The 26,854-nt window shown below is 43.5% G+C and overlaps 3 protein-coding genes across 3 annotated transcripts; 2 read left to right on the top strand and 1 right to left on the bottom strand.

Moving 5' to 3' along the window:
• Positions 1-8: 8 nt before the first annotated feature.
• Positions 9-12,300, bottom strand: LOC106589454 (probable ATP-dependent RNA helicase DDX17). Its single transcript, XM_045691115.1, has 13 exons — positions 11,999-12,300; positions 11,470-11,629; positions 11,275-11,371; positions 8,473-8,606; positions 8,103-8,168; positions 6,953-7,094; positions 6,521-6,681; positions 6,048-6,220; positions 5,678-5,788; positions 5,365-5,426; positions 5,191-5,250; positions 1,841-2,074; positions 9-1,351 (listed from the first exon to the last, which is right to left on the bottom strand). Exons 1-13 carry the CDS (start codon positions 12,052-12,054, stop codon positions 828-830), a joined length of 1,980 nt encoding a protein of 659 aa, XP_045547071.1. The 5' UTR covers positions 12,055-12,300; the 3' UTR covers positions 9-827.
• Positions 12,301-12,363: 63 nt separating this feature from the next.
• LOC106564562 (protein N-terminal asparagine amidohydrolase) lies at positions 12,364-15,843 on the top strand. The gene is made up of 10 exons (XM_045691117.1): positions 12,364-12,712; positions 12,905-13,007; positions 13,165-13,230; positions 13,324-13,435; positions 13,525-13,598; positions 13,707-13,760; positions 14,418-14,471; positions 14,556-14,653; positions 14,966-15,079; positions 15,287-15,843. Exons 1-10 carry the CDS (start codon positions 12,632-12,634, stop codon positions 15,455-15,457), a joined length of 927 nt encoding a protein of 308 aa, XP_045547073.1. The 5' UTR covers positions 12,364-12,631; the 3' UTR covers positions 15,458-15,843.
• Positions 15,844-18,424: 2,581 nt separating this feature from the next.
• Positions 18,425-24,978, top strand: LOC106564561 (ATPase GET3). Its single transcript, XM_014130698.2, has 7 exons — positions 18,425-18,601; positions 19,335-19,482; positions 19,923-20,071; positions 21,952-22,102; positions 22,271-22,378; positions 22,619-22,816; positions 22,923-24,978. The coding sequence occupies exons 1-7, from the start codon at positions 18,459-18,461 to the stop codon at positions 23,049-23,051; spliced, it is 1,026 nt and encodes a 341-aa protein (XP_013986173.1). The 5' UTR covers positions 18,425-18,458; the 3' UTR covers positions 23,052-24,978.
• The last annotated feature ends 1,876 nt before the right edge of the window (positions 24,979-26,854 follow it).

Raw genomic sequence — 26,854 nt, 5'->3', positions numbered from 1 at the left:
TACAAGGATTTTGGTTTCAGAAACTTTATTGAAATCCTGTAAAATAAAGCAATGTAGAAAAGAACATAAGTATGAATTACATCTTACCAATAAATGTTGATTAAACATTCACAAAGCAACACTCAATGTGCTGACTTATGGGATGATGACAAGTGTCTGATTATCATTCCCAAATTGTCCTGATATAGTTCTAATATGAATCTGAAGAAAATGGCATAGCCATACAGCTTATGTAGTTTATATAGAAAAAGCTGACTGCAGTATCAAATGAATATACATATTAAGAATAGGATAATAGAGAATGATATAATGCAACATTCACTTCCCCAAGAGAAGTAGAAAGCATAGCTGACTGACAAAAATCACTGGAGTTCTACATGGCAACAACAAAAAATCACATTTTAGCATTTGTTACTCACTGAAGGACGAGAACCTCGCCATTTAGAGTAAATCGCAAATATCAACTCCTGTCATGCCAATTAATACCAGAGTCACAGCTTCAGATTCACAGAATACCATATTCTGTCCACGCACGGACTACTCTTTAACACATGAAAAGCGAGAAGTGTATCATGCATGAGTACTATTATTTTCAGATGTAGTTAAAATCATCGCGAAACAAACAAGTACAAAAATATGTAGCTATATGTTAGCCCTTACCTCCTCAAATCTCTTGACTTTTGCCTTCTTACCAAGGTAGGTAAGGGCATGACGGCAACTCTAAACACCCTTTCAGAGGAGTAACGTTACAGTTACACACTGATAAACACTAGGGTTTGAAGTACCATGGTGATTTGGATTCCAAGCACCATGACTGTATAGTAATTCTACTTCCTGGGTGGGGGTGTAGGAGGCGGCGGCGGAGCAAAGGAGTACGGAGGCTGCCCTATGAAGCCCATGAGAGGGGGCTGTGGCGGGGCCATCAGCTGGGCCATGAGGGGCTTGGGACCTGCTGGAGGTGGAGGAGCTGGACCGAACACACCCTGGGGCTGACTGGACTGATTCTGGCCCCCACCACTACTACCCCTAGGGGCCCCATTAGCTGCCCCCCCAGCCCTGGAGCTGTACTGGGTACCACCACCACCACCATAGCTCTGGTACTGGTCGGCCCCCCCGGAGCCGCAACTCCCCCGGCTGACCCTGCTTCGGTCCCTGTAGGAGGAAGAGGATGAGGACCTAGTATCTCCGTCCCGACCCCCGCCACTGCGCCCGTCCCGGCTAAAGCTGCTGCCGCGGCTGTCTGGCTTGTTGCCACCGCTGGCGGAGCGCATGCGACGCTCACACACGTCCTGGAACATCATGTTGGGGTTGTTGGCGCTGGAGCCGCCGCCACGGTAACGCATCCTGCCACCTGCAGAAGAACATTCACATTGGAGGATTAAAGTGTCATAATATAAGCTGAAATATTTTAGTTTAAGAATGTCAAACATCACTGGTTACACAGAACGTGTAGTTTATGTTTGGATTTGAGATGGTAAAGGTGATAGAATAGAATTAATCCCTCCTGAGGTGTGTGCAAACCTGGTGGCCAACTACAAGAAACATCTGACCTCTGATTGCCAACAAGGAGTTTTGCCAAGTACTAAGTCATGTTTTGCAGAGGGGTCAAATACTTATTTCCCTCATTAAGATGCAAATCAATTTATAACATTTTTGACATGGATTCTTTTGTTGTTATTCCGTCTCTCACTGTTCAAATAAACCTACCATTAAAATTATAGACTGATCATTTCTTTGTCAGTGGGCAAACGTACAAAATCAGCAGGGGATCAAATACTTTTTTCCCCTCGCTGTAGTATGGTTCGGGTTGACCCTATAGTGTGAATCAAGCCAGTCTCACCCCCTCCTCCCCCATGTCCAGAGTTAACCAACTGCAGCAGTTTGGGATTGATGGCCTGCCGGGCCTCCTCCAGAACTCGGACCAGGTCCCTGGCCTGGCGCAGGTTACCCGGGGTGAAGAAGGTGTAGGCCGTGCCCTTGTTGGTGCTGCGGGCCGTACGGCCGATCCTGTGCACGTAGTCCTCAGACGAGTTGGGGTAGTCATAGTTGATGACAAACTTGATATCCTCCACGTCTTTGGGGGAAAGTGGTTTTGAGAGGTGGGAGAGGAAGGTGATGGGAGAGGAAGGTGATGGGAGAGGAAGGTGATGGGAGAGGAAGGTGATGGGTGAGGAAGGTGATGGGTGAGGGTTTGGAGGGAGAGGAGGGATAGGAGGAAGAGAGGATGGTTTGGAGGGTGAGATGAAAGAGGAGGGTGAGATGAGAACAGAGTGAGAGGAGGGTTTGGAGGGAGAGGAGGGTTAGGAGGGTGACGAGGGATAGGAGGAAGAGAGGAGGGTGAGATGAAAGACGAGGGTGAGGAGGGAGAGGAGGGTTAGGAGGGAGAGGAGGGTTAGGAGGGAGAGGAGGGTTAGGAGGGAGAGGAGGGTTTGGAGGGAGAGGAGGGTTTGGAGGGAGAGGAGGGTTTGGAGGGAGAGGAGGGTTTGGAGGGAGAGATGAAAGAGGAGGGTGAGATGAGAACAGAGTGAGAGGAGGGTTTGGAGGGAGAGGAGGGTTAGGAGGGTGACGAGGGATAGGAGGAAGAGAGGAGGGTGAGATGAAAGACGAGGGTGAGATGAGAGGAGGGAGAGGAGGGTTAGGAGGGAGAGGAGGGTTTGGAGGGAGAGGAGGGTTTGGAGGGAGAGGAGGGTTTGGAGGGAGAGGAGGGTTTGGAGGGAGAGATGAAAGAGGAGGGTGAGATGAGAGAGGAGGGTGAGGACGGTTCGGAGGGAGAGGAGGGTTTGGAGGGAGAGGAGGGATAGATGAAAGAGGAGGGTGAGATGAGAGAGGAGGGTGAGATGAGAGAGGAGGGTGAGATGAGAGAGGAGGGAGAGATGAGAGAGGAGGGAGAGGATGGTTTGGAGGGAGAGGGGGGTTAGGAGGGAGAGGTGTGGGTTTGAGGGATTTTTGTACAGTGAGAAAGAAGACAGATGGTATTCAAACAATGCCAAAGATATGAGAGAAAAGTGGATGATTATTTAGAATTCCAATTCTAATTAATATTGATTACCACTTACCTGTCCAATAATAACAGAATAATAACTATACATTTATCCAAATTGAAGTAGAATAAAAGTTTTAATTCTTGAAGTAAAACCTATGAAAGTTATTCAGTTTAGGGTCAAAATCTCTTGACTGGAGAGGCCTAGAGGTTTAGTGGTAAACCTCATCAGAATGTGACGAGAGAACCACTCAGCATTAGGAGGGATTCAGTACAGTTGATGTGACATTCTCTGTCTGGACCTGCACCAATGCCCAGTTTACGCAAACTTACATAATAGTAGAACCATTCAGAACATTTAGTTCTACCATGGTAACATGTTTTCTGCTGAGAAATGGTATGAGAAGAATATTTCTTTTAAATTCGGATGTTGAAATGACAGTAGAAGGACAAAAAGTCTGTTTCTCATTACAGAAGCTCTGACAACACTGCTGGGTTGGTCCGAAAACAAAACATCTCCTTGGACCTTTTCCCTCTGTTTTCCATAGTAACAGAGGGAGGCCATTTTACTACTCACAGAACCTGACAAACCTTAATATGGTTCCACCAAGAGAAAATGTGATGGAGTAAATGTTGGAGGATAGAGTTCAACACAATTCCTTCAACAAATACCTTTCTGTGACTGACTACAATATGGATCGATGAAACTACCTGAATGAGTTGATGCGACTGGGGAGGTCGTGGAAGGTGTAGTAGGAAAGGGGGTGTTGAGGTACTTACCCCTTTAGAGTTGTTTTACAAGGGTAGTCAGTCACCCCCTGTCCTGTCCTGATCAGCCCTGGTTCGCTTGGAGGCGCTGGGGGGGAGGGAGAGAGGAGGGGGCCCAAACGAGCCCCCCGTTTCCCCCTCACCCTTCGCATACACCAGCAACGTCGGACAGGAGCAGAACCGCTAACCCCCCCCCCCGCCCAATGGCCGGTTCTGTTGCTCTCTCGCCGAGTTACAGGACCTCCGCAAATCAATCAGGACTCGATCCAGCCGAGCTCCTAACTCTCCCTGTCTGTCTGCCTTTTGGACGGACGGACGGAGGGACAGACAGACAGGCACCTCAGGTTGATCCCAAGGAGAGCTCGCTGGAATCACATACCCTCAGTCTATGATGGGGGTCTATGGGGGTGTTTAGGAACCAGATAATCATATACCCTCAGTTTATTGATGGGGGTCTATTTGGGGTGGAGAATGGGGGGGTGTATCCTTCTGATAACTAGACAAGCCACTAGCTAGCTGCTAATGTGACTGAGGGCAGCCCCAGTACTGTCTGACACCAGCATGTGCTGGAGCTGCCTTGTGCTGCACAACCCTGAGGGGGAGAAAAAAGAACAAAGACACAGTCATTGGTAGCTTGGCAAACCCAACATGTCTACTTCCCCTTCTCAGGTTCCAGGTTTAACCTATTTAGTTAGGGAGGTGGAATAGGGCACTTCTGTACAAGTTTCAGGGTGGACATGGGGAGAGCTGACTGTCGATTTCACTTATAGATAATCCTAAAACACACCCTACCTAGAAAATACCCATAGAAAAAAATACAGTACAACTATAGTACTATGAATGATGTGAACATATATTGAGGTATAATCAAACATATAATACTGAATATTTGGGATGTTTTCCTTCATGTTTTGGGTTACATCATAAAGGAGACATGAGAGGAGGGTATTGGGGCGAGCATGGGGACATTTGCCCCCCCATCACACCCCCATTTAGGCAGCGTGCCAGAGTGCCCCGGTGGATGGACGTTTTGGACTGCAGTAACAAGAAACAGACAGTAAAACGTTGTGGAGCTGAAAGCCTGGGGGATTGTGAGGCTACTGGTGCTTCTACTTTCCTTTAGAATGTAATTGACAGAGGTCATGCTGTAGAAAGACTGCTGACCGATTTTTCGTTGTTGTTTACAGGTTCAATAACACCGCTATTACATGCTTGCAGACAAATGTATGATTTTGTCGTTGTAAATCTTAAACCTGGAAAACGGGATGGGAAATTAGGCAACAACAAAAAATCACATTTATTAATTGTGTGTATTTTTCTCTGAAAATGTTTTGTTTGTGTGTGTTGGAGAGTGTGTATACGTTCTGAATCTGTATGTTGTGCTATGTAGGAGTGTAAGTGTGAACACGTGAGTGTATGTATTCAATGTTGAGAAGACATACCCAGACCACGAGATGCCACATCAGTGGCGATGAGGATAGGAGCTTTGCCGCTACGGAATTCTGAAAGTTCAGACAAAATCAAAGATGTTAGGTAGAAGACTGAAAAAGGAAACAAAAAACTGAACACATTTCACCAAAGCCAGACTAAAGCATGGCCGTTGAAATGTGACGTACCTGTCAGAACCCAGTCTCTCTCTGGCTGGCTCTTGTCCCCATGGATACACATGGCTGGCCACCTAGAAAACACACCACAACAATGTTGCCATGGGACAGACAGCCGAGACAGCAGAACAGGACGTGATAAGGAAGGCAGTTGTACGAACAGTTAGACGATTTCTCTACACTCTTATCTGTGTAAGAAGCCCAACACACTCCATGTGAAACCACAACTAGCTCTTGTTTTGCATAGTCAGTATCGTGGCTTTGAAAGAGGACTTAAAACCCATTTCGGCAGTCCGTGCTTTCCCTCAGTCTCTCTCCGTCTCACCCATCTCTTCTCATCCTGCGGGTGAGCTCGTCACAGCGCTTCTTTGTCTCCACAAAGATGATGGTCTTGTTCTCCTTCTCAGCCATGATCTCTTCCATCAGCTGGAGCAGCCTGACATCAACAAAAAGACACAGGAAAGATATTAGGAAAACATCCCATAATCACCGCAATCCCAAGACTAATATTCTCTCACGCTACAAAAAGATAGCATCCTGCACTCTGTTCCTGTCCTTCATAACCAAGACTACCGAATACTTTTAACTACATTGGTTTTTATCCCTTCCAGATCAGCGATGACTAAGGAAAGGAGACATGAACAGAATGTAAAACTAGAGATGGATCTTGTCCATTCGCGGATGGCCTCACTAACTTGTTGTCCTTCTCGTTCTCCATGCAGACGTCTACTATCTGCAGGATGTTGTGGTTGGCGCTGAGCTCCAGAGCTCCTACGTTGATCTGGACATAATCCCGCAGGAAGTCCTCTGCCAGCTGACGCACGTCCTTGGGCCAGGTGGCACTCCACATCAGAGTCTGGCGGTCCGGCTGGGGCACAGGGAGAGAACAGTAATGGGGACATTCCTCCTCAGAAAACAATACACGATTACTCTATTCTATAACATGAGTATTTAGTTATTTGTGATGGATTGATATTATATCAATTGTCATTAAGATAGATAGGACAGACAAATAAGAAAGATAGACAGAGATGACCTACCACCCTCTGTAGTATCCATCTACTTACACAACAATCGATGAATGGCTATGTATTACACAGTCATAGTAATTGCCTAATTCCAGGAGATGTGTGTGCGATTTGCTAAGTATAGCATGTGCCTGACTTACCCGGATCTGGTCCACGATCTTGCGTATCTGTGGTTCGAAGCCCATGTCCAGCATGCGGTCAGCTTCGTCCAGCACCAGGTAGGTGCAGCGCCGCAGGTTGGTCTTCCCTGCCTCCAGGAAGTCTATGAGACGCCCCGGGGTGGCGATGCAGATCTCTGTACCTATATGGACATAGGATGCAAAGTGTCACAGTTTCAAGAGACGCAAATGCGTCAGAAGAGACCAATTGCGAGATTACTTCCAATACTTGTAACTTTTTCAATCTTAAAACTAGTAACTGAAGGGGAAGTGCAGAAAATTAAGCTAAGCTGGGGCCAGGGAGCCAATCAGGTTTTAGATCAGAGGTGGAGAGGTCTTGTCTGTAGCAGGCACAAACAATATAAGTAAGTAAATAACTTGTAACAGCATTTAATTCAACCTGCAGCTCCTCACCTCTCTCCAGGTCACGTATCTGCGGTCCCTTGGGTGCTCCTCCATAGACACAGGTACTCTTGATGCGGGAGGTCTTTCCATAATCATGAGCCACCTGCTGCACCTGCTGGGCCAACTCTCTGGTCGGGGCCAGGACCAGGCACTGAGGAGAGAGAGATATCAATACATACACTACCGTTCAAAAGTTTGGGGTCACTGAGAAATGTCCTTGTTTTTGAACGAAAACCATTAAAATAACATCAAATTGATCAGAAATACAGTGTAGACATTGTTAATGTTGTAAATGACTATTGTAGCTGGAAATGGATTTTTATGGAATATCTACATAGGCGTACAGAGGCCCATTATCAGCAACCATCACTCCTGTGTTCCAATGGCACGTTGTGTTAGCCAATCCAAGTTTATCATTTTAAAAGGCTAATTGATCATTAGAAAACCCTTTTGCAATTATGTTAGCACAGCTGAAAATTGTTGTTCTGATTAAAGAAGCAATAAAACTGGCCTCCCTTAGACTAGTTGAGTATCTGGAGCATCAGCATTTGTGGGTTTCATTACAGCCTCAAAATGGCCAGAAACAAAGACCTTTCTTCTGAAACTCGTCTATTCTTGTTCGGAGAAAAGAAAGGCTATTCCATGCGAGAAATTGCCAAGAAACTGAAGATCTCATACAACGCTGTGTACTACTCCCTTCACAGAACAGCACAGATTGTCTCTAACCAGAATAGAAAGGGGAGTGGGCGGCCCCAGTGTACAACTGAGCAAGAGTAGAAGTACATTAGAGTGTCTAGTTTGAGAAACAGACGCCTCACAAGTCCTCAACTGGCAGATTCATTAAATAGTACCCGCAAAACACCAGTTTCAACGTCAACAGTGAAGAGGCGACTCCAGGATGCTGGCCTTCTATGCAGAGTTCCTCTGTCCAGAGTCTGTGTTCTTTTCCCCCAATCTTAATCTTCAGTCTGAAATATGGCTTTTTCTTTGCAACTCTGCCTTTTGCGGTTACTATTTAATGAACGGTAGTATATAACCTTTAATAACACATGATATAACAGAGTTAAGTACACTATAGAAAAGGGTCAAAACACTCTAGTCTCACAGACCTGAAATATATGAATAAGCAACAGTGTGCAGTTTCCAGTTGTGTACTCACAATAGGTCCGTCTCCCCTCTCTAGATAGGGCTGATGGTTGATGTGCACAATGGCAGGAAGCAGATACTGCAAGAAAAGGCGCCAAATAGTACAATGAGGTCATGAGGTATATGTCCCAGTCTGACAGTCCAGGGACGTTAGTCCTCATGTGTCAATATGTCTTTGTGTGTTGCAGCTGTCAATGTTCCTCTGGGAGTTTGTGTTTTTATACTGCAGCTGTTGGTGTGTGTGTGTGTGTGTGTGTGTGTGTGTGTGTGTGTGTGTGTGTGTGTGTGTGTGTGTGTGTGTGTGTGTGTGAGACAGAAAGAAAGACAGAGATGTTGCAGCTGTCGGTACTGTGCGTGTTGTTGGATTATCATAGCGTCCTTACTGCCAGGGTCTTGCCGGAGCCGGTCTGAGCGATGCCCACCATGTCCCTGCCACTCAGGGCCAGAGGGAAGCCCTGTGATTGGATGGATGTGGGCTCCTTGAAGTCCTGACTCAGTAGCACATCCATTACATACTCTGTCAGCAAAGATAAACAATTAAAGGAATAGTTACCTATAGCCAGGGGTGGGCAAAGTTTTTGGCTTTTGAAATTCAACGGAGAGCCGCACTGATTTCTTGTTGATCGATTTGTCAAAATCAATTTGCAGGCCATTATAATTTCAACATACTACCGTAATTTCCGGACTATTGAGCGCCCCTGAATATAAGCCGCACCCACTGAATTTAAAAATAAATATTATTTTTGACATAAATAAGTCGCACATGTCTATAAGCCGCAGGTGCCTACCGGTACATTGAAACAAATGAACTTTACACAGGCTTTAACGAAACACGGCTTGTAACAAAAATAAATAAGCTTTAATGAAACACGGCTTGTAACAAAAATAAATAGGCTTTAACTAAACACGGCTTGTAACAAAAATAAATAGGCTTTAACGAAACACGGCTTGTAACAAAAATAAATAGGCTTTAACGAAACACGGCTTGTAACAAAAAATGTAAAATTAGCAGTAAGCTTTAGTTGTCTTTTTGCACTGAATCAATTCCTCGCGCTGCTGTTTCCAACGTCTTATCATCGACTCATTAAGACCAAGCTCCCGTGCAGCAGCTCTATTTCCTTTTCCAACAGCCAGATCAATCGCCTTCAACTTGAAAGCTGCATCATATGCATTTCTCCGTGTCTTTGCCATGATGAGGGTGACAAAATGACTACCGTAATCAGAATGATGGGAAGTTTGAGAGCGCTCGATTTAATCTAAAGAGTAAACAAAAAAGTTGTTTGACCTTAACCCGTTCGGCAATTTCATTGGTCTAATGAAAGCTTCATGCCGCCAAAGAACTGAGCACGTCACAGAATGTGTTTTTTTTTTGAAAAAAAATTGAAAGCGGGAAAAAATCCATATATTAGCCGCGTCATTGTTTAAGCCGCGAGGTTCAAAGCGTGGGAAAAAAGTTGCGGCTTATAGTCCAGAAATTACGGTATGTATTTAGTTTGACGTTCAAGAGTGGCCTGGAGTGTTTTTTGTTTTTTTACCCAATAATGTGGCCCATGAGCCCCCCCCCCTTCCCAATAGCCTATGGGGTTAGTGTTTTGTAAGCTTGGGCTGTGTTCCAAGAACTCTTTAACCTCTCTTTGGTAGGGGGCAGTATTTTCACAGCCGGATGAAAAATGTACCCAAATTAAACAGCCTACTACTCGGGCCCAGGAACTAGAAGATGCATATTATTAGTAGATTTGGATAGAAAACTCTCTGAAGTTTCTAAAACTGTTTGAATGATGTCTGTGAGTATAACAGAACTGATATGGCAGGCAAAAACCTGAGACAAATATAACCAGGAAGTGGGAAATCTGGTGCTTGTAGTCCTTTCAAGTCATTGCCTATCGAACACACAGTGACTTAGGGTTCATGTTGCACTTCCTAAGGCTTCCACTAGATGTCAACAGTCTTTAGAAAGTTGTTTGAGGCGTCTATGGTGAACAGAGAGCCAACAAATGAAGTTAGAAGTTGTTGACTCAGGAAAGCACATGAGTTCATTGGCACGCATTCACGTGAGGGATAGCTGTGTTCCAAAACGTTTTTCAAGACATTGGAATCGTCCGGTTGTAATATTATTGAAGATCTAAATTAAAAAGGCCCTAAAGATTGATGCTATACAATGTTTGACATGTTTCAACGAACGTAAATATAACTTTTTTGGACTTTTCGTCGTGACATTTTGGCCGCGCTTCCTACACTTGGTGTAGCTTACTGAACGCGCAAACAACAAGGAGCTATTTGGACATAAATGATGGACTTTATCGAACAAAACAACATTTATTGTGGACCTGGGATTCCTGGAAGTGCCTTCTGATAAAGATCATCAAAGGTAAGTGAATATTTCTAACGCTATTTAAGATTTTAGATGACTCCAAAATGGCGGGTATCTGTATTGCTTGATGTCTTTTTCTGAGCGCAGTACTCAGATTATTGCAAAGTGTGCTTTCCCCGTGAAGCTTTCTTGAAATCTGTCACAGCAGTTGCATAAAGGAGATGTTCATCTATAATTCTTTGAATAACAATTTAATATTTTATCAACGTTTATGATGAGTATTTTTGTAAATTGTAGTGCTGATTCACTGGCAGTATTGGAGGCAAAATATTTTCTGAACATCACAAGCCAATGTAAAAGGCTGTTTTTGGATATAAATATCAACTTGATCGAACAAAAAATGCATGTATTGTGTAACATGATGTCCTAGGAGTGTCATCTGATTTAGATCGTCAAAGGTTAGTGCATAATTTTAGCTGGTTTTCTGGTTTTTGTGATGCCTGTCCTTGCTAGGAAAATGGCTGTGTGGTTTTTCTTGTGTTGGAACTGTCCTAACATAATCTAACTTTATGCTTTCGCCGTAAAGCCTTTTTGAAATCGGAAAATGTGGTTACATTAAGGAGACGTGTATCTTTAAAATGGTGTAAAATAGTTGTATGTTTGAGAACTTTGAATTATGACATTTTGTGGTTTTGAATGTGGTGCTCTGATTTTTCACTGGCTGTTGAATAGTGTGAACCGTCCCCAAGAGAGGTTAAAATGGGTTGAACTTCCTATTCTCCTCTCTTTACCATCATGACTGCTGACAGGTGAAGGGACAGGCTATAATATAGGTTCAACAATTGTCAACTGGTATCTACTGTTGTCTACTTACGGGGAAACTGTGCTTGGTGGAAGCTGGGGATGGCCCTGGGGCAGCCAGTACCGCTGACTGTGATCTCCTTCCTCCTGCGGAACTCATCTATGTCATACTGCAGGCACAGACAACAGAGAATCAACAGGCTCAATAGACACACTATGGATAGCATCCTTCTAAGAACATGTTTATATATTGTGTTTGTGTGTGTACCGGAGTCATGCGCTGGAGCTCTGGGTGCTCGTTGTAGAAGTTCTTCTCAAACTTGGGCAGCTCGTCCAGATCCCACTTCTTCTTGCGAAGGCGTTCTCCAGGGTTCCCAAACTTCTTCATAGGGGGAGGGCCACCCCAGCTACTGGACCCAAACCGAGGCCTATAGAACATGCAGCGAGAGGAGTGATGAAAAAGGGGATGAACGAGCCATGATTAGTAACACTGCAACATAGACCCTAAATAGGTTCCTGGCTATTTTAATCTATTTGCAGTAAGTGCAATTTTCCCTGGGTGGGGCACCGCCTATATCTCTGTAGCAAGCAAGTAGAGTTATTTATCGTACACGAACAGGGCGCGTGCAACATGTCTGAGACACGCCCGTGCACGTAGACATTCAGCAAGATTGATGTTCGTTGAAACAACTAACAATATTCCAATATATCCCCGTATCATATAAAAAACACATGTTTGACAGATTTCCTACGTGGCTATAACTATATTTCACATGCTGCAGAAAATATCTGCTTACCCTCTGTCTCGTCCACGGTCTCTATCTCGGTCTCCATACGACGAACTCCCCCTCATGTTGTCAATAAATTCTTGCTTGTAGAAATATTTAAGAGTTGCACGGTGTTGTGCAGTCTCGATACTACAATTCCGTTAAAATAGCTTATGTTACAAGGAAAGTGCAATAAAGTTAAACACTTGCTTACAAACACAACTTAAAACGTACGACGAGCCCTGAAGTTCTTGAACAAGCCAAAACAGAATTTTGTTTTGCAGTTGCTGCTGCTTCACACACGTCACGTCAACTCCCCCAGTCACTCCCTCCCTGTGGACGTAAGGTTTTGGATCGTAACCCCACATAAACAACATGCACGTTTCATGTCAAAGGAGCGTAGAGCAAATGGAGAATTCGGCGTAGCCTACATTTACATTTTATAGCGTTCATGCCCTAATAATACATGTGTACAGTTGGTGGCAGTAATACATCTTGTGACAGTGAGTGACGTTCTTGAGGAGAAAGCTTACCAAAGAAGAAGAAAATGGATCTAGGAAGTGCAAGCTAGCTAACCGTCTGTCTTGTGTAATAGGTCTAGTTTTCATGTTTCATGAAGATAAATATGACATTATATTAGGTAGATTTATATTGTAGAAAGAAATGCCTTTGCTAATACAAAATAGAAGAATCGAACGACCAGGTTCGACAGTCGATTTGTTCGCCAGATATCCGCATTTGCAGGTGAGTTGACTAGTTAGCCAAGCAAACTATTTGTATTTATTTTATTTAACCTTTATTTACAGGTGAGCAAAGCAAACTAGCAGCTGTCATGTCGTAAGCAAGTTGTCCTTGTTGGAATTAATCACAATTAAGTAACATATCACTTGCTCTTCATGCTATATTGACATTTTATTTGATTATTTTATTCCATAGGAAAACGCCCGAGTATTTCGGTCCAAGCCGGTTGTAGATGTCGACCCGAAGTGCCTCCTATACATACAGCAACGAGAGTTTGCAGCCACAACACCAGCGGACAGTGAGTATAAACCTATAGTTAAATCAATATAGGTCAGCATAGCTTAACATAGTATATTGTTGCGTCCAAAGGCTACCTCTGCACTGATAAATTGTAGCTAAAAGTCCTCTGCACAGTATCCACGACCATGACGAAATGTGTCCCTCTGTTTCCCCAGACTCTGTCGCTGTCCTTGGTTCTGATGACGCAACCACCTGCCACCTAGTTCTGGTGCGACACACAGGTACTGCAGTTCTCTATGTAATGTGTGTTTGTAGATACTATGATAGCATCAAGATATGAGCTTCTTAATGTCTGCATTTGTACCATCTTGTAGGAAGTGGAGCTGCTTGCCTTGCTCACTGTGATGGCTCCAGCACGTGGAGTGAGGTTCCCCTCATCGTGAAAGCAGTCACATCTTTGAGCAAGGACCCTGCCAAGGAGGGCAGGTAAGAGATAAACACACACACACACACACACACACACACACACACACACACACACACACGTAATTGTCCCCTTGCTTCTTTTCCTTCAGGCTGGAGCTCCACCTCGTTGGAGGATTTGATGATGAGTCAAAGACATCCCACAAACTCAGCCTTAACCTATTGTGTACGTAAATCTCCTTCTCTTCCCTCCTGTTTGAATGCAACTGCCATAGTAGCAACACCATTATCAGGCTGCATAGAAAAACTACAACCCTTCTATTGTGTTTTGCAGCGGCCTTCCAGAGACAGAAAGAGGATATTCACCTAGAGACCTGCTGCATCACAGGTTTACGCTCTGTTATATTCTCTCTCAGCCTGTTTTTCTTTATACTACCCAGAGCTATACATGTAGAGAGTTTGGCTGCCATGTTAGCACGGGGGCCATGTTCGAACGGCTGCCATGTTAGCGCCTTTATTCTTGACGTTTTGGTGATGTAACAACACGAGAGCGTCTCCGACAATTCACTATGAAACGACCCCCTGTAAACAAGCAAAGCAGGAGAGCGAATTTAATGTTTTTATTGATTTGCATTCGGGGTGTATCCAAGTCTGTACTGTGTTGGTGTCCACAAATTGCATATCTTCTTTCAGTGGACATCTTCATAGGTTTTGAAAACGATCCAAAATTAACAGCACAACGCGGAAGTGTCAATTATCACTTAGCAACAGCTATGGAGGAGGAAGTGTGCGCTCTCAGAACATTCAGACAGAAACCTTTATTGGGCCAACTCTCTATATATCTGACTCTGCCCCTAAATCAAATCAAATTTATTTATATAGCCCTTCGTACATCAGCTGATATCTCAAAGTGCTGTACAGAAACCCAGCCTAAAACCCCAAACAGCAAGCAATGCATGTGAAAGAAGCACGGTGGCTAGGAAAAACTCCCTAGGAAAAACTCCCTTACCTATCTCAAGGCTCTTTCTCTTTTTTCCATTTGCAGAGATGAATGACGTCTTAGTGGACGGAGCGCACAGACCGGGTGTGCATGGCATAGGTACTGTACTGTATCTACACTGCAAATCAATTCACCTTTTTGTAGCACACAGTTTATAGTATGGCATTGACTGTGTGTCTGCAGGTATAAATATTAAAACGGGGGAGGTGTTCCCCGCCTCGTTCCCTCACAAAGGACCCGCAGAGGAGCTGCGATCAGCACGGACATTCACTGGGGGCCAGGTAGAGACTTGCGCATAGAACCTTAAATAGGTTGATGTCATAGAGCCGCTATGCATCAGATTGGCAAATTTGTCAGCAATTTTAGCTGGGGCCTGCTCTAATTTGGACGTCAAGTAGAACTAGAATTCCTGTCTACTGATATATTGTCTATGCTCTTGCACTTCATCTCTGACACTACATGAAGGATTGATATAAAGAAAGATCAAAGATGACACATTGAATGGCTTGTGGATTGTCTGGATAGAACCCTGTGTGAGTTGCTAACTACACTTCATCAGACAGTCATAATTACAATGTTATATATCTCCACAGATGGCTGATATATATGACTCGAACAAAGGAGTTGTGAAGATAGGCCCATGTAAGTGGTCCCCGAATCTGGATATTTCCTTCTGGCTGTCGCAAGACGATGACACCATCTTAAAGGTAAGGTGTAAGAAAATGATACATTACTAATATTGATCCCACAATCACTAGAACTTTAGTTGTATGTCCCTTTAAAACCTTCTTGACAACCTCTAATGTGTTATAGTCCCTGTTTCTGTCAACAGTGATACAATGAATGTTGCATAGTATGTTATCAGTATACACACTGTGATATGTTACTCCCCTGTTTTTTTCTTCTCCAACCAGTACCTATCCACATCCCCTACGGCTGAGCCACCACACTTTGTCCAGCACATCAAGTCCACCATCCAGTTCCTCCTGGAGCACCCCAGTTCAGACAGTGTCTTCCCTGGAGGACAGCCCCAGCACTACCGCAGAACAGAGCAAGGGGACTGGGAGAACGTTAACCAGACATAAAGGGCTTGAGACTCTTCTCCAACCCCCTATTACTTTGACTTTCCCTGGAATCTGTCCGGAAATGAAATCACTCCTTAACTTCTGGAAGACAAGACACTGTGACCCTCCTCTTTATGCCATTGTGGGCGTCACATCTGTTATTGTTTTTTGGACTTGGTACCAGCACTCCCTGTATATAGCCTCTTTATTTTTATTTTGTTGCTCTTTTATTTTTTACTTTTGTTTATTTACTAAATATTTTTCTTAACTGCATTGTTGGTTAAGGGCTTGTAAGCAAGCATTTTACAGTAAGGTAAAATTGTATTCGGTGCATGTGATAAATAAAATTTGATTTGATTTTTCCTTGGTAGCTATGTACAGTACAGAGCTATCTGGATTGAACCCCAGTGCTGTATCTATGGACTGTCTTTCTCATAGTTTACCAGAGTTTTTGTATGTGTTATTTTAAATCAACAATACAGTCAATACAAATGTCCGCTCCCACAGAGAGTGCTCTGGTCAGTGGGTGCTCTGGTCAGAGGGTGCGCTCGCCCCCACCCTCCCCGAGGGGCTAACAAGGCAAGACCCCGGCCCAAAGGGATTCTCCAAGGGCGGGAAAAACCAAGCCCGACTCGCGGGCAGGCATGAAAGAGAGTGCACCCATAAATACCAGGACCAGCACACTCAGCGCTCACGGCATGAAGCCAAACCACAAAGCATAAATAACGAAAAGCAAAACATACAATAATCACATCCCACCCTCACTCCTGATTGGAGGACATCAAACATTTGCCCTGTACATTTCTGTATATACTTACTTCAACACTCATAAATTCCACCCTTCTGACAGCCACAGATCAACCCATCTTTCTCAATAAATCATCATTCTACCATGGGACTTGAACCTCCCCAACTGCAACATTTCTGCTGAAATTGCCTTAAAAATAAACATTTGATTTAGTTTACCTGACTTGACTGGCTAGCCCCAGCGAAGACTGGACCGGCGGAGCTCTATGGATTTGTCCCAAATGGCACCCTTTTCCCTATTTAGTGCAGTCATAGGGCTCTGGTCAAAAGTAGTGCAGTATGTAGGGAATGGGGTACAATTTGGGACAAATGCTATTTTTATTACTGATGATTGTTGTTGGGATGTTTTAATTCTTGAGTTGGCGAATGTCTGCACCCACGTGGTCTGTTGGATTGCACAATGTTCATCTGAGTCCTACTATGCTATTATCTGGTGTAGTCATGTTATCCAGTAGCTGTAGAAATACCCTTAGTGGACAAAACATTAAGAACACCTTCCTAATGTTGTTTCACCACCTTTTGCCCTCAGAACAGTGGCTGCTTGCTACTTCCTTGTAACATTTTAGCTAGGCAGGTTAGGAGAATAAACGTAGCCGGTTAGGATAATTAACATGGCAGGTTAGGAGAATGAGGTTAAGGTTGGGGAAATGGTTAGGCTTAGCTAAAATGTTACAAGGAAGCAGAAAACATCCACACAAAAAGGTCTCGAGTGGCAACCAATCTGGCCAATTAGCTGTTAGGTTTTTATACACTCACTTATGTTGATCCTCCTAATTATTTAGTAACGCCTACTTTCAAACACTTCATGTATCCATGACTCAAATTTGCATCAATGACTAAGGTCTGTCAGGATCGATTTTTCCTCAATATTGAACATTTTTGAAAGCCTTTGAAAAACGTATTCACATGAACCAGAAGTTCAAATAACATGGGTATGTGGCATGTCTCTTAACTTAGTTTGAGAAAATCTAAGGGATTGGTTAAAAGATGGCTGAGTTATTGATAAATCAATCTTTATCAATGGACACATTTTCCTTTGTAAATTCATTTCACAGTGGCCAATCAACTTGAAACTTTTTATGGCCACCAAAGACATTACCATGATGAACCATCTTAAGGAAACTACTGTATTAACAATTCACTTTTTTGACTATGTAATGAGTTTTAGTAAGGTTGGATGTCTTGTGTTTATAGCCATGGTGATCAACTGCACTGATGAAGTGGAAATCACAGAAGATATATGTGGTAGTTGCAGCAGAGAAATATTTGGGTGTGAGAGATTTTAGTGCAGAAGATCTACAGGAAGTTTTGAGAGAAGGGGTTCCATCCTTCCAGGCCGACGGTCTGGTTTAGGATCGTTCAGGGCCAAAGTAGTGGGATGGGGTGGTGGATTTGGGGGGATAGTGTATAGGTGCAGTGTTAGATGGTGGTGCAATTTAAGATTTCCCCATTCCCCTTTTCTTTGTTTTAGGGCCAATGTGTAATCCGCATTGCGAAAGGCAAGTAGCCTAAAGGTTAGAGTGTTGTGACAGTTACCGAAAGGTCGCTGATTCGAATCCCCAAACCGACAATGTGAAACATTTCTATGTGACCTTGAGCAAGGTACAGCCCACACATTGCCCCAATATGCAACACAGCGTCTAGTCTATTATAAATTCAGAAGATTTTAAAAAGATAAATATATTAAAACATTTTATTATTTTCATTATTATTCCATGTTTATGTATTTTATGTCTTTTGAATTTGAAAGACATACCCGCTCATTTTCCTCAAAGTCCACACATGGCCCATGTTTTCCCTTTGAGGACCCCAGCCAAATAATGGTAATTCAGTGAAACAAAAAAAAGCTAACAATTTAGACTGGGCTAAAGATGGACCAGCTTTTCAAGCATTTGTCAGAACTACCCCATGGCCAGTCAGCTGTATGTCTTATAATGTATCCTCTTACTGTTATTCCTGATGTGGATTAAAAACAATTCATAATAGATGGGCCTCCTGTGTCTTTCTTGCTCAATATCCATCCATTGTTTTATTGTTTCTTATAAATTGAGTGTTTTTAATTTGGTTTTTGATTAGATTGTTTGCTGAAAATATGTTTACATTTTGATCGCTAAACTATTTAGCCTTGGTATAGCCCAAAAGAGGGTCGCTTTTTTTTTTTACCCAGCTGTTTTTATTATTTGGTACATCCCATTTTCTGACCTGTACACACACGATGGCAGCTTCGTTGGAAGAAGAATTTGAAGATGCACCCGATGTGGAGCCTTTAGAACCAACATTGAAAAACATTATAGAGCAGAAATCTCTGAAATGGATATTTGTTGGAGGCAAAGGTGGCGTTGGCAAAACAACATGCAGGTAGGTTGATGCAAAATAGTGCTTTGTCACTATTAGCTAACGTCACTAGCAAAATGAATGGCCTAGCCCTAGCCAAGTATAGATATCTAGCTAGCTAGCGTAGCTTGTTCAATACCGCTAGCCCGACGTTCAATTAATGTCTCTTTATTGACAGTCATTTACCATCAGCGTAGCTCTTATTTCAGTGGGAAACAGTGATCTAACGTTAGCTATTTATCTGGTAAGCTAAAATGACAACAATAGCTAGCCAGCTAGCAACTGTAGCTAACTAGTTAGCTAGCTGTCAAATTCATAAGACTGTCATTACTTACTACGTTAGCTAGCAATCCAGCGAGTTTTACAGAGTTCTGAACAATCTTTTACATTGTTAGCAAACTCAACTGTCTATCTAACGTTATCTAGCTAACTAGTTTTAGCTAGACACTACCATCAGCTCAACATGGACCATCACTTTCAAACACCAATTTCAAAATTCGGTGGTTAAATTTGTCAGTTTCATGTGAAGCTGATTTTTATTTAATTGAGAAGACATCATGTTTCCAATGTAGTAATGTATACATACGTAAACAATGTTTCTAACTGAAGGGTTGAAAAAGGTAACTGTCTGTCTTGTTTGTCTGTGCTCATGTGTCATCCTATTAGTCTTCATGTCTGTGGTCATATCTGTCTGTCTGTGCTCATGACATTTCTATCTATGTGTGCTAATGTATCCGTCTGTCCTTTGCCACCACAGCTGCAGTCTGGCTGTACAGCTGGCTGCGGTGCGCGACAGTGTGCTCATCATCTCCACTGACCCGGCCCACAACATCTCAGATGCCTTTGACCAGAAGTTCTCAAAGGTGCCCACAAAAGTCAAGGGCTACGAGAACCTCTTTGCTATGGTATGTCAGCATTAGACCTAGTCTCTTTGCCCCAGTTGTTTCTGTCTACACTACAGACTGGTGATGTGCTCTCTGCAGTATGCACTCTCTTACTAGGTTCTGAGAATGAGTAGAGGCAAAGAGCTGGTTTGTCAGACTACCTCCTCACCATCAATATATTCATAGAAGTCGATTTAGGAGCTTATGTTGACTTGAGGGTGACATTCAGCAAGCTTTGTTGGAGAATGACACAAGCAAGACTGTAAACTCTTGATTCGCACAATAGTTTGTGTTTCACATACACAATAGAAATAGACAATCTAGCCATCAGTATTAAAAACAAATCCTGCAAGCAAAGCCTGTTTTTCCCTAAGATGGAGATTTTCTCTTTCCTCCTGTGTCTTGCCCTGACCTCTGTCTGTGTTGTGTGTGTGTGTGTGTGTGTGTGTGCGCTCCTGCAGGAGATTGATCCCAGCCTGGGTGTGGCGGAGCTCCCAGATGAATTCTTTGAAGAGGACAACATGCTGAGTATGGGCAAGAAGATGATGCAGGAGGCCATGAGCGCCTTCCCTGGCATCGACGAGGCCATGAGCTACGCAGAGGTCATGAGGTACGGAGACACACACACACACACAGAGGTCATGAGGTACGGAGACACACACACACAGAGGTCATGAAGTCAACACTTAATGGCTCTCCACACAGTTATCGATACACATTATGCTTTGAGTGGTTTTTAAAGTTCTTTAAATTCAGTCAATCATTGGTTATGTTCAGTTTCTGTGATAGAATGCACCATATCCATGGATGATAGTGTTGCTGTTGGTCTGTACTTGTGGTGGTAGAAATTAGATGGGCTGCTATTATTGGGCTTTATTGTCATCCGAATCAAATTCATACGTCTGGGTTAGCTTAATTAACCCTTTTCCTACGATTTCCACGGCCATACTTCAAAAAATCCCCATCAAAATCCATCCGTTTTAAATGAAAGATGTTTTTTTTGCATGGGCTGAGTCTCAATCCACCGCATCTGCTGATATTGCCCTTCCGCACTTGCGGTGGCAGAGCTAGAGCGGTGTTAGTCAGACCATTACACATCCCGAAAGTCGGTCTTCTCACGAATATGTCTGTAGTGTCCAAACGGTTTGGCCTACAAGAGAGTCTCACGAACACGATGGTGTTCTCCATTTAGCTCTACGACCCCCACAAGTATCACTGGACTCATCTGAAGTCGTTACTGCCTCTTCTGCCTGTAGCGTCCAAACCGTTTGGGCTACACACTAATATGACCACTGTGTAGAAAGGTGAGCTGCTCACAAACACATACATGTCTCTAGGACGCTCACAAGACTTGTATGAAGGTCCCCTGTACGGGATTTTAAAAAAATAGTTTATTTCCTAAAATAAAAATAGATCTCTCTTATATCTCTCAGATATAGGACATACACTTCAGAACCAACTTCCTTAGTATAGTCAAAAAAATGATCTTTATTCAATGTGTTTAATAGCAGTAATGCCAAATTCAATGTTTCATCAAATCTTTTTTGTATTTATATTTTTTTTTGATACCTTAAGGCAGTGTTTCCTAAATCTAATTTTATTGGTCACATACACATGGTTAGCAGATGTTAATGCGAGTGTAGCGAAATCCTTGTGCTTCTAGTTCCGACAGTGCAGTAATATCTAACAAGTAATCGAACAATTTCACAACAACTACCTCATACACACAAGTGTAAAGGGATGAATAAGAATATGTACATACAAATATATGGATGAGCGATGACCATGTGGCATAGGCAAGATGCAGTAGATGTTATAGAGTACAGTATATAGATGAGTAATGTAGGGTATGTAATCATTATATAAAGTGGCATTGTTTAAAGTGACTAGTGATACATTTATTACATTGAATTTATTAAAGTGGCTAGAGATTTCACTCAGTATGTTGGTAGCAGCCACTCAATGTTAGTGATGGCTGTTTAACAGTCTGATGTCCTTGAGGTAGAAGCTGTTTTTCAGTCTCTTGGTCCCAGCTTTGATGCACCAGTTTAGTTTCTAAGCTGGGGGGAGGGGGGTTCTACTAAGCTAACATATAGATTTGTTTTAAGATGGTCACACCAAGGATCATTTAGCTATTTGATTAGGAATTTTAAGACCCCTTAAGGCAGGGTTTCCCCAACTCGTGCACGTTGTGGTTTTTACCCTAACACTACACAGCTGATTCAAAGCTTGATGATTAGTTGATTATTTGAATCAGTTGTGTAGTTCTAGGGCAAAAAAACAAAACTGTTTGGGAAACCCTGCCTTAAGGGGTCTTAAAATTCCTAATCAAATAGCTAAATGATCCTTGGTGTGACCATCTTAAAACAAATCTATGTGTCAGCTTAGTAGAACCCCCCCCGCCCACAGCTTAGAAACTAGAGGGTTGATAAGGTTATATTGACAAACTCCACAGTGTTCCTCAGTCATACTCTTTTCCTCTCCATTCAGGTTAGTGAAAGGCATGAACTTCTCTGTGGTGGTGTTCGACACTGCCCCCACTGGCCACACGCTACGTCTGCTCAACTTCCCCACCATAGTGGAGAGAGGCCTGGGACGACTCATGCAGATCAAGAACCAGATCAGCCCCTTCATCTCACAGGTAAGGCCTACTGACTGTTGTTTTATTTCCTTGTTAAGCATGAAGCTCTAGTTGCTCTGTTTTTATTGATCAGAGTTGCTGTCTGTGTCGGTAGCATCAGTTCTCTTATTGTTGCCACTTGTACATGATCCTTCTCTCTAGTTCTCGCTCACTCTTTCTCCCCCGTAGATGTGTAACATGCTGGGTCTGGGAGACATGAACGCGGACCAGCTGGCCTCTAAGCTGGAGGAGACCCTACCAGTCATCCGCTCTGTCAGTGAGCAGTTCAAAGACCCTGTAAGTCAGACCAACACCGATCTCCTTAACAATCTCCTAACATCTTCGCTCTAGGAAAACATTGTGGTGTGTGCAGTGTATATACACCTGCATTATGTTCATTTGATTGATAACCACTCTACTTCACTATGTGGAGTTATTTGAGTATTGTGTGTTAATTACAGTTTTTGGAGTCCATATAGTGAATATGTCTCTACTTGTTTGACGCCTCTCTCCGCCCCTCCCCACACTCCCTCATAGGAACAAACAACGTTTATCTGTGTGTGCATCGCCGAGTTCCTGTCCTTGTACGAGACGGAGCGGCTGATCCAGGAGCTGGCTAAGTGTCGCATCGACACGCACAACATTATCGTCAACCAGCTGGTGTTCCCCGACTCAGACCGGCCATGCAAGATGTGCGAGGCCCGCCACAAGATCCAGTCCAAGTACCTGGACCAGGTAAAGCACGGCTAGTAGTCTTCATGTTGTCAATGGCAGTTGTCTGTCACCACGTGCTCTGCCCCCTACAATGGTGTCCTAACCCCTAACCTTTATTCTGTCCCAGATGGAGGATCTATATGAAGATTTCCACATAATCAAGTTACCGCTGCTGCCCCACGAGGTACGGGGAGCCGAAAAAGTGAACACCTTCTCAATGCAACTCCTGGAGCCCTACATCCCCCCTACCAAGTGATTGACCTCTGACTCCCAGTCGCAGTCTGAACTCACCATCTCCGTCCCCCTTGACCCCAGCCTCACTCCTGCATTACAGCAACCCAGCAAGAACATCCCCATCCTCTTCACCTTCAGGAACCTAAACCACTACAGCAAGAACCACACACACACACACACACACACACACACACACACACACACAAGGGGGCGGACAACACAGAACACAAGGACACACAACCACCTGCTCCTGTTGTAGGCCTACAGTCTAAAAGAGAAAGGAGGATCCACATGTGATTTATCTCGCTCTTCTCTCACTTTTCTCTATCATTCTATCTATACCATTCTCTCCATTATATCTCACCAGGAAAAGATGAACTATTCCTAAAGCATTTAACTTTTCCCAGAGGAACACTCAAGGCCCCCCCCCTCCCTTTCTCCTCTCCTTCTGCCTCCCTCAATCCTCTCTTTCCTTCCATATTCCAGCCTCAGTAATGTACAAGTGAAACTATCCTTAATGGCTGAGTTTGGTGTCTGGTGCCGCTGCTGTGTTTTTCAGTATAAAACAGCTTTGAGACGATCGACTGCATCTTTGGTTTTTACCGTGTGATTTAATTACACTGTATCTGTTTGGTTTGCGTCTGAAATGGCACCCTATTCCCTGTATAGTGCATTGTCACAAGTTTTGACCAGGGCCCTGGTCAAAAGTAGTGCACTCTATATAGGGAACAGGTTGCCATTTTGGATGCACATTCTGACTTAATGCCCTCCATTGTGGGAATGGAGAATAATATGAGTGGTGGGAAAGTTGTCTGTTTTGGATGAAGGTGGGTGTGTGATGCAGGGTGAAGACTTACTACCCCAGAGTGAATAGTCATTATGAAGAGGGATATAGGCCTAGAGGGAAGGGTAAAGGTTTTCAGATCATGTTATATTCTTTTCGTACCAATCCCATCAGTCCACTGACCAGCCTTAGAAGGGCATTTTGAATACTTGAGTAATAATGGCATGGACATACTGTCCAAAATGTTGTTCTCACGCACCACGTGTTTATGGTGTAAATAGCATGTCCCCACCTACATTTTAGTTCAGTTCTTGGATGAAGAAATTATATTTATTGATCACTAAGCAGTGTCATTCATCTAGAATCTACAGTATCAGATGGCTACTTGTAATTATTTTATGCCAATTTCATTGTTTTCTCTACTCTGATTATAATAGGCCCCTGAAGCGGTCTTTGTATAAAGCTTTTAAAGTGCTATATTCCCTCTAGCCTGGTTGAACCAGACTGAATGCTGCACTCACCATTGACTACCATTGAGTGCAGTGTTCAGTCTGGTTTAATCAGGCTAAGTCCCCCCCCCCACACAGTATCTATCTTTCTTTCTCCCTGGCTGTGTAGGAAATGGCAGCCCTGGTCAAAAGTAGTGCATTATATTAGGGAATGGGGTGCCATTTCAGACACACCTTGTCTGTTGTGTAGAGGGCTCTCTATTTGGGTACACAGCGTGATGTTAGTTGGCTACTTGGCTTAATGAATGCCTTATTAGTGCGTAATAATATACAATTGATTACTGAATGTTGATTGGTCCCCTGTTGAAAGAAACGTTGGTTCATTATTTAGCTTCTATTTAGACATAATTTAGTGTGGCATTTTTGCATTAGTGCACAATTGGCACAGCTTCTTTCTCATCTACAGGCAAAATGTCCCACTAGTTGTCAATTTGACTTGTCTTCAAGATATACCCACACCAAAAGTGGTCAATATACTACCAACTATAGCCCCATAATCCCTGCAGCAGCAACACAAGTCTTGGAAGGGTCCTTTTGATTTGATTTTGTCCATGCAATGTTATTAATGCTTCAAGTTATGCATATTCCCCCCCTTCCCCAGGCAATTATGTTAAACTTACAAAATAAAACACAAACATCCCTAATTCGCAGGGAGATTTTTGGTTACGTGTTTTTATTTGTTAACACAGCTTTCATAACCAAATAATGTTACGAGCTACAATACAGACATTGTGATTGGGTCCCAAGTAGCCCCTAAGTAGACTCTTGGACGCAGGCGACCCCAAGACGCAGCCGGGACACGCATGGATGGTCTGCGGTACAACATGCCTTGTTGAACTACAGATTCGTCTTGACAGGTCCTGACTTTGTGGGTGACTTCTACGCTCAGAACCTGCAAACAACAAGCCTCCGGTTGAGCTGACAGTGTTTTGTAGAATTAATTCAAATTTGTCAATGGACTGGGGGAAAAAAACGCATGCCTCGATCAAAAAACTAATATAATGCACCATAAACTACTTCTAATATATGCACAATTTAATACAGTGAGGGAAAAAAGTATTTGATCCCCTGCTGATTTTGTACGTTTGCCCACTGACAAAGAAATGATCAGTCTATAATTTTAATGGTAGGTTTATTTGAACAGTGAGAGACAGAATAACAACAAAGAAATCCTGAAAAACGCATGTCAAAAATGTTATAAATTGATTTGCATTTTAATGAGGGAAATAAGTATTTGGACCCCTCTCAATCAAAAAGATTTCTGGCTCCCAGGTGTCTTTTATACAGGTAACGAGCTGAGATTAGGAGCACACTCTTAAAGGGAGTGCTCCTAATCTCATTTTGTTACCTGTATAAAAGACACCTGTCCACAGAAGCAATCAATCAATCAGATTCCAAACTCTCCACCATGGCCAAGACCAAAGAGCTCTCCAAGGATGTCAGGGACAAGATTGTAGACCTACACAAGGCTGGAATGGGCTACAAGACCATCGCCAAGCAGCTTGGTGAGAAGGTGACAACAGTTGGTGCGATTATTCGCAAATGGAAGAAACACAAAATAACTGTCAATCTCCCTCGGCCTGGGGCTCCATGCAAGATCTCACCTCGTGGAGTTGCAATGATCATGAGAACGGTGAGGAATCAGCCCAGAACTACATGGGAGGATCTTGTCAATGATCTCAAGGCAGCTGGGACCATAGTCACCAAGAAAACAATTGGTAACACACTATGCCGTGAAGGACTGAAATCCTGCAGCGCCCGCAAGGTCCCCCTGCTCAAGAAAGCACATATACATGCCCATCTGAAGTTTGAATGATTCAGAGGACAACTGGGTGAAAGTGTTGTGGTCAGATGAGACTAAAATGGAGCTCTTTGGCATCAACTCAACTCGCCGTGTTTGGAGGAGGAGGAATGCTGCCTATGAGGAGGAATGCTGCCCCCAAGAATACCATCCCCACCGTCAAACATGGAGTTGGAAACATTATGCTTTGGGGGTGTTTTTCTGCTAAGGGGACAGGACAACTTCACCGCATCAAAGGGACAATGGACGGGGCCATGTACCGTCAAATCTTGGGTGAGAACCTTCTTCCCTCAGCCAGGGCATTGAAAATGGGTCGTGGATGGGTATTCCAGCATGAAAATGACCCAAAACACACGGCCAAGGCAACAAAGGAGTGGCTCAAGAAGAAGCACATTAAGGTCCTGGAGTGGCCTAGCCAGTCTCCAGACCTTAATCCCATAGAAAATCTGTGGAGGGAGCTGAAGGTTCGAGTTGCCAAACGTCAGCCTCGAAACCTTAATGACTTGGAGAAGATCTGCAAAGGAGTGGGACAAAATCCCTCCTGAGATGTGTGCAAACCTGGTGGCCAACTACAAGAAACGTCTGACCTTTGTGATTGCCAACAAGGGTTTTGCCACCAAGTACTAAGTCATGTTTTGCAGAAGGGTCAAATACTTATTCCCCTCATTAAAATGCAAATCATTTTATAACATTTTTGACATGCGTTTTTCTGGATGTTGTTGTTGTTATTC

This window comes from Salmo salar, chromosome ssa12 (genome assembly GCF_905237065.1).
Source record: "Salmo salar chromosome ssa12, Ssal_v3.1, whole genome shotgun sequence".
Lineage (NCBI taxonomy): Eukaryota > Metazoa > Chordata > Actinopteri > Salmoniformes > Salmonidae > Salmo > Salmo salar.
The sequence above is the reverse complement of the archived record's forward strand: the minus strand, read 5'-3'. Positions and strand labels throughout refer to the sequence as shown.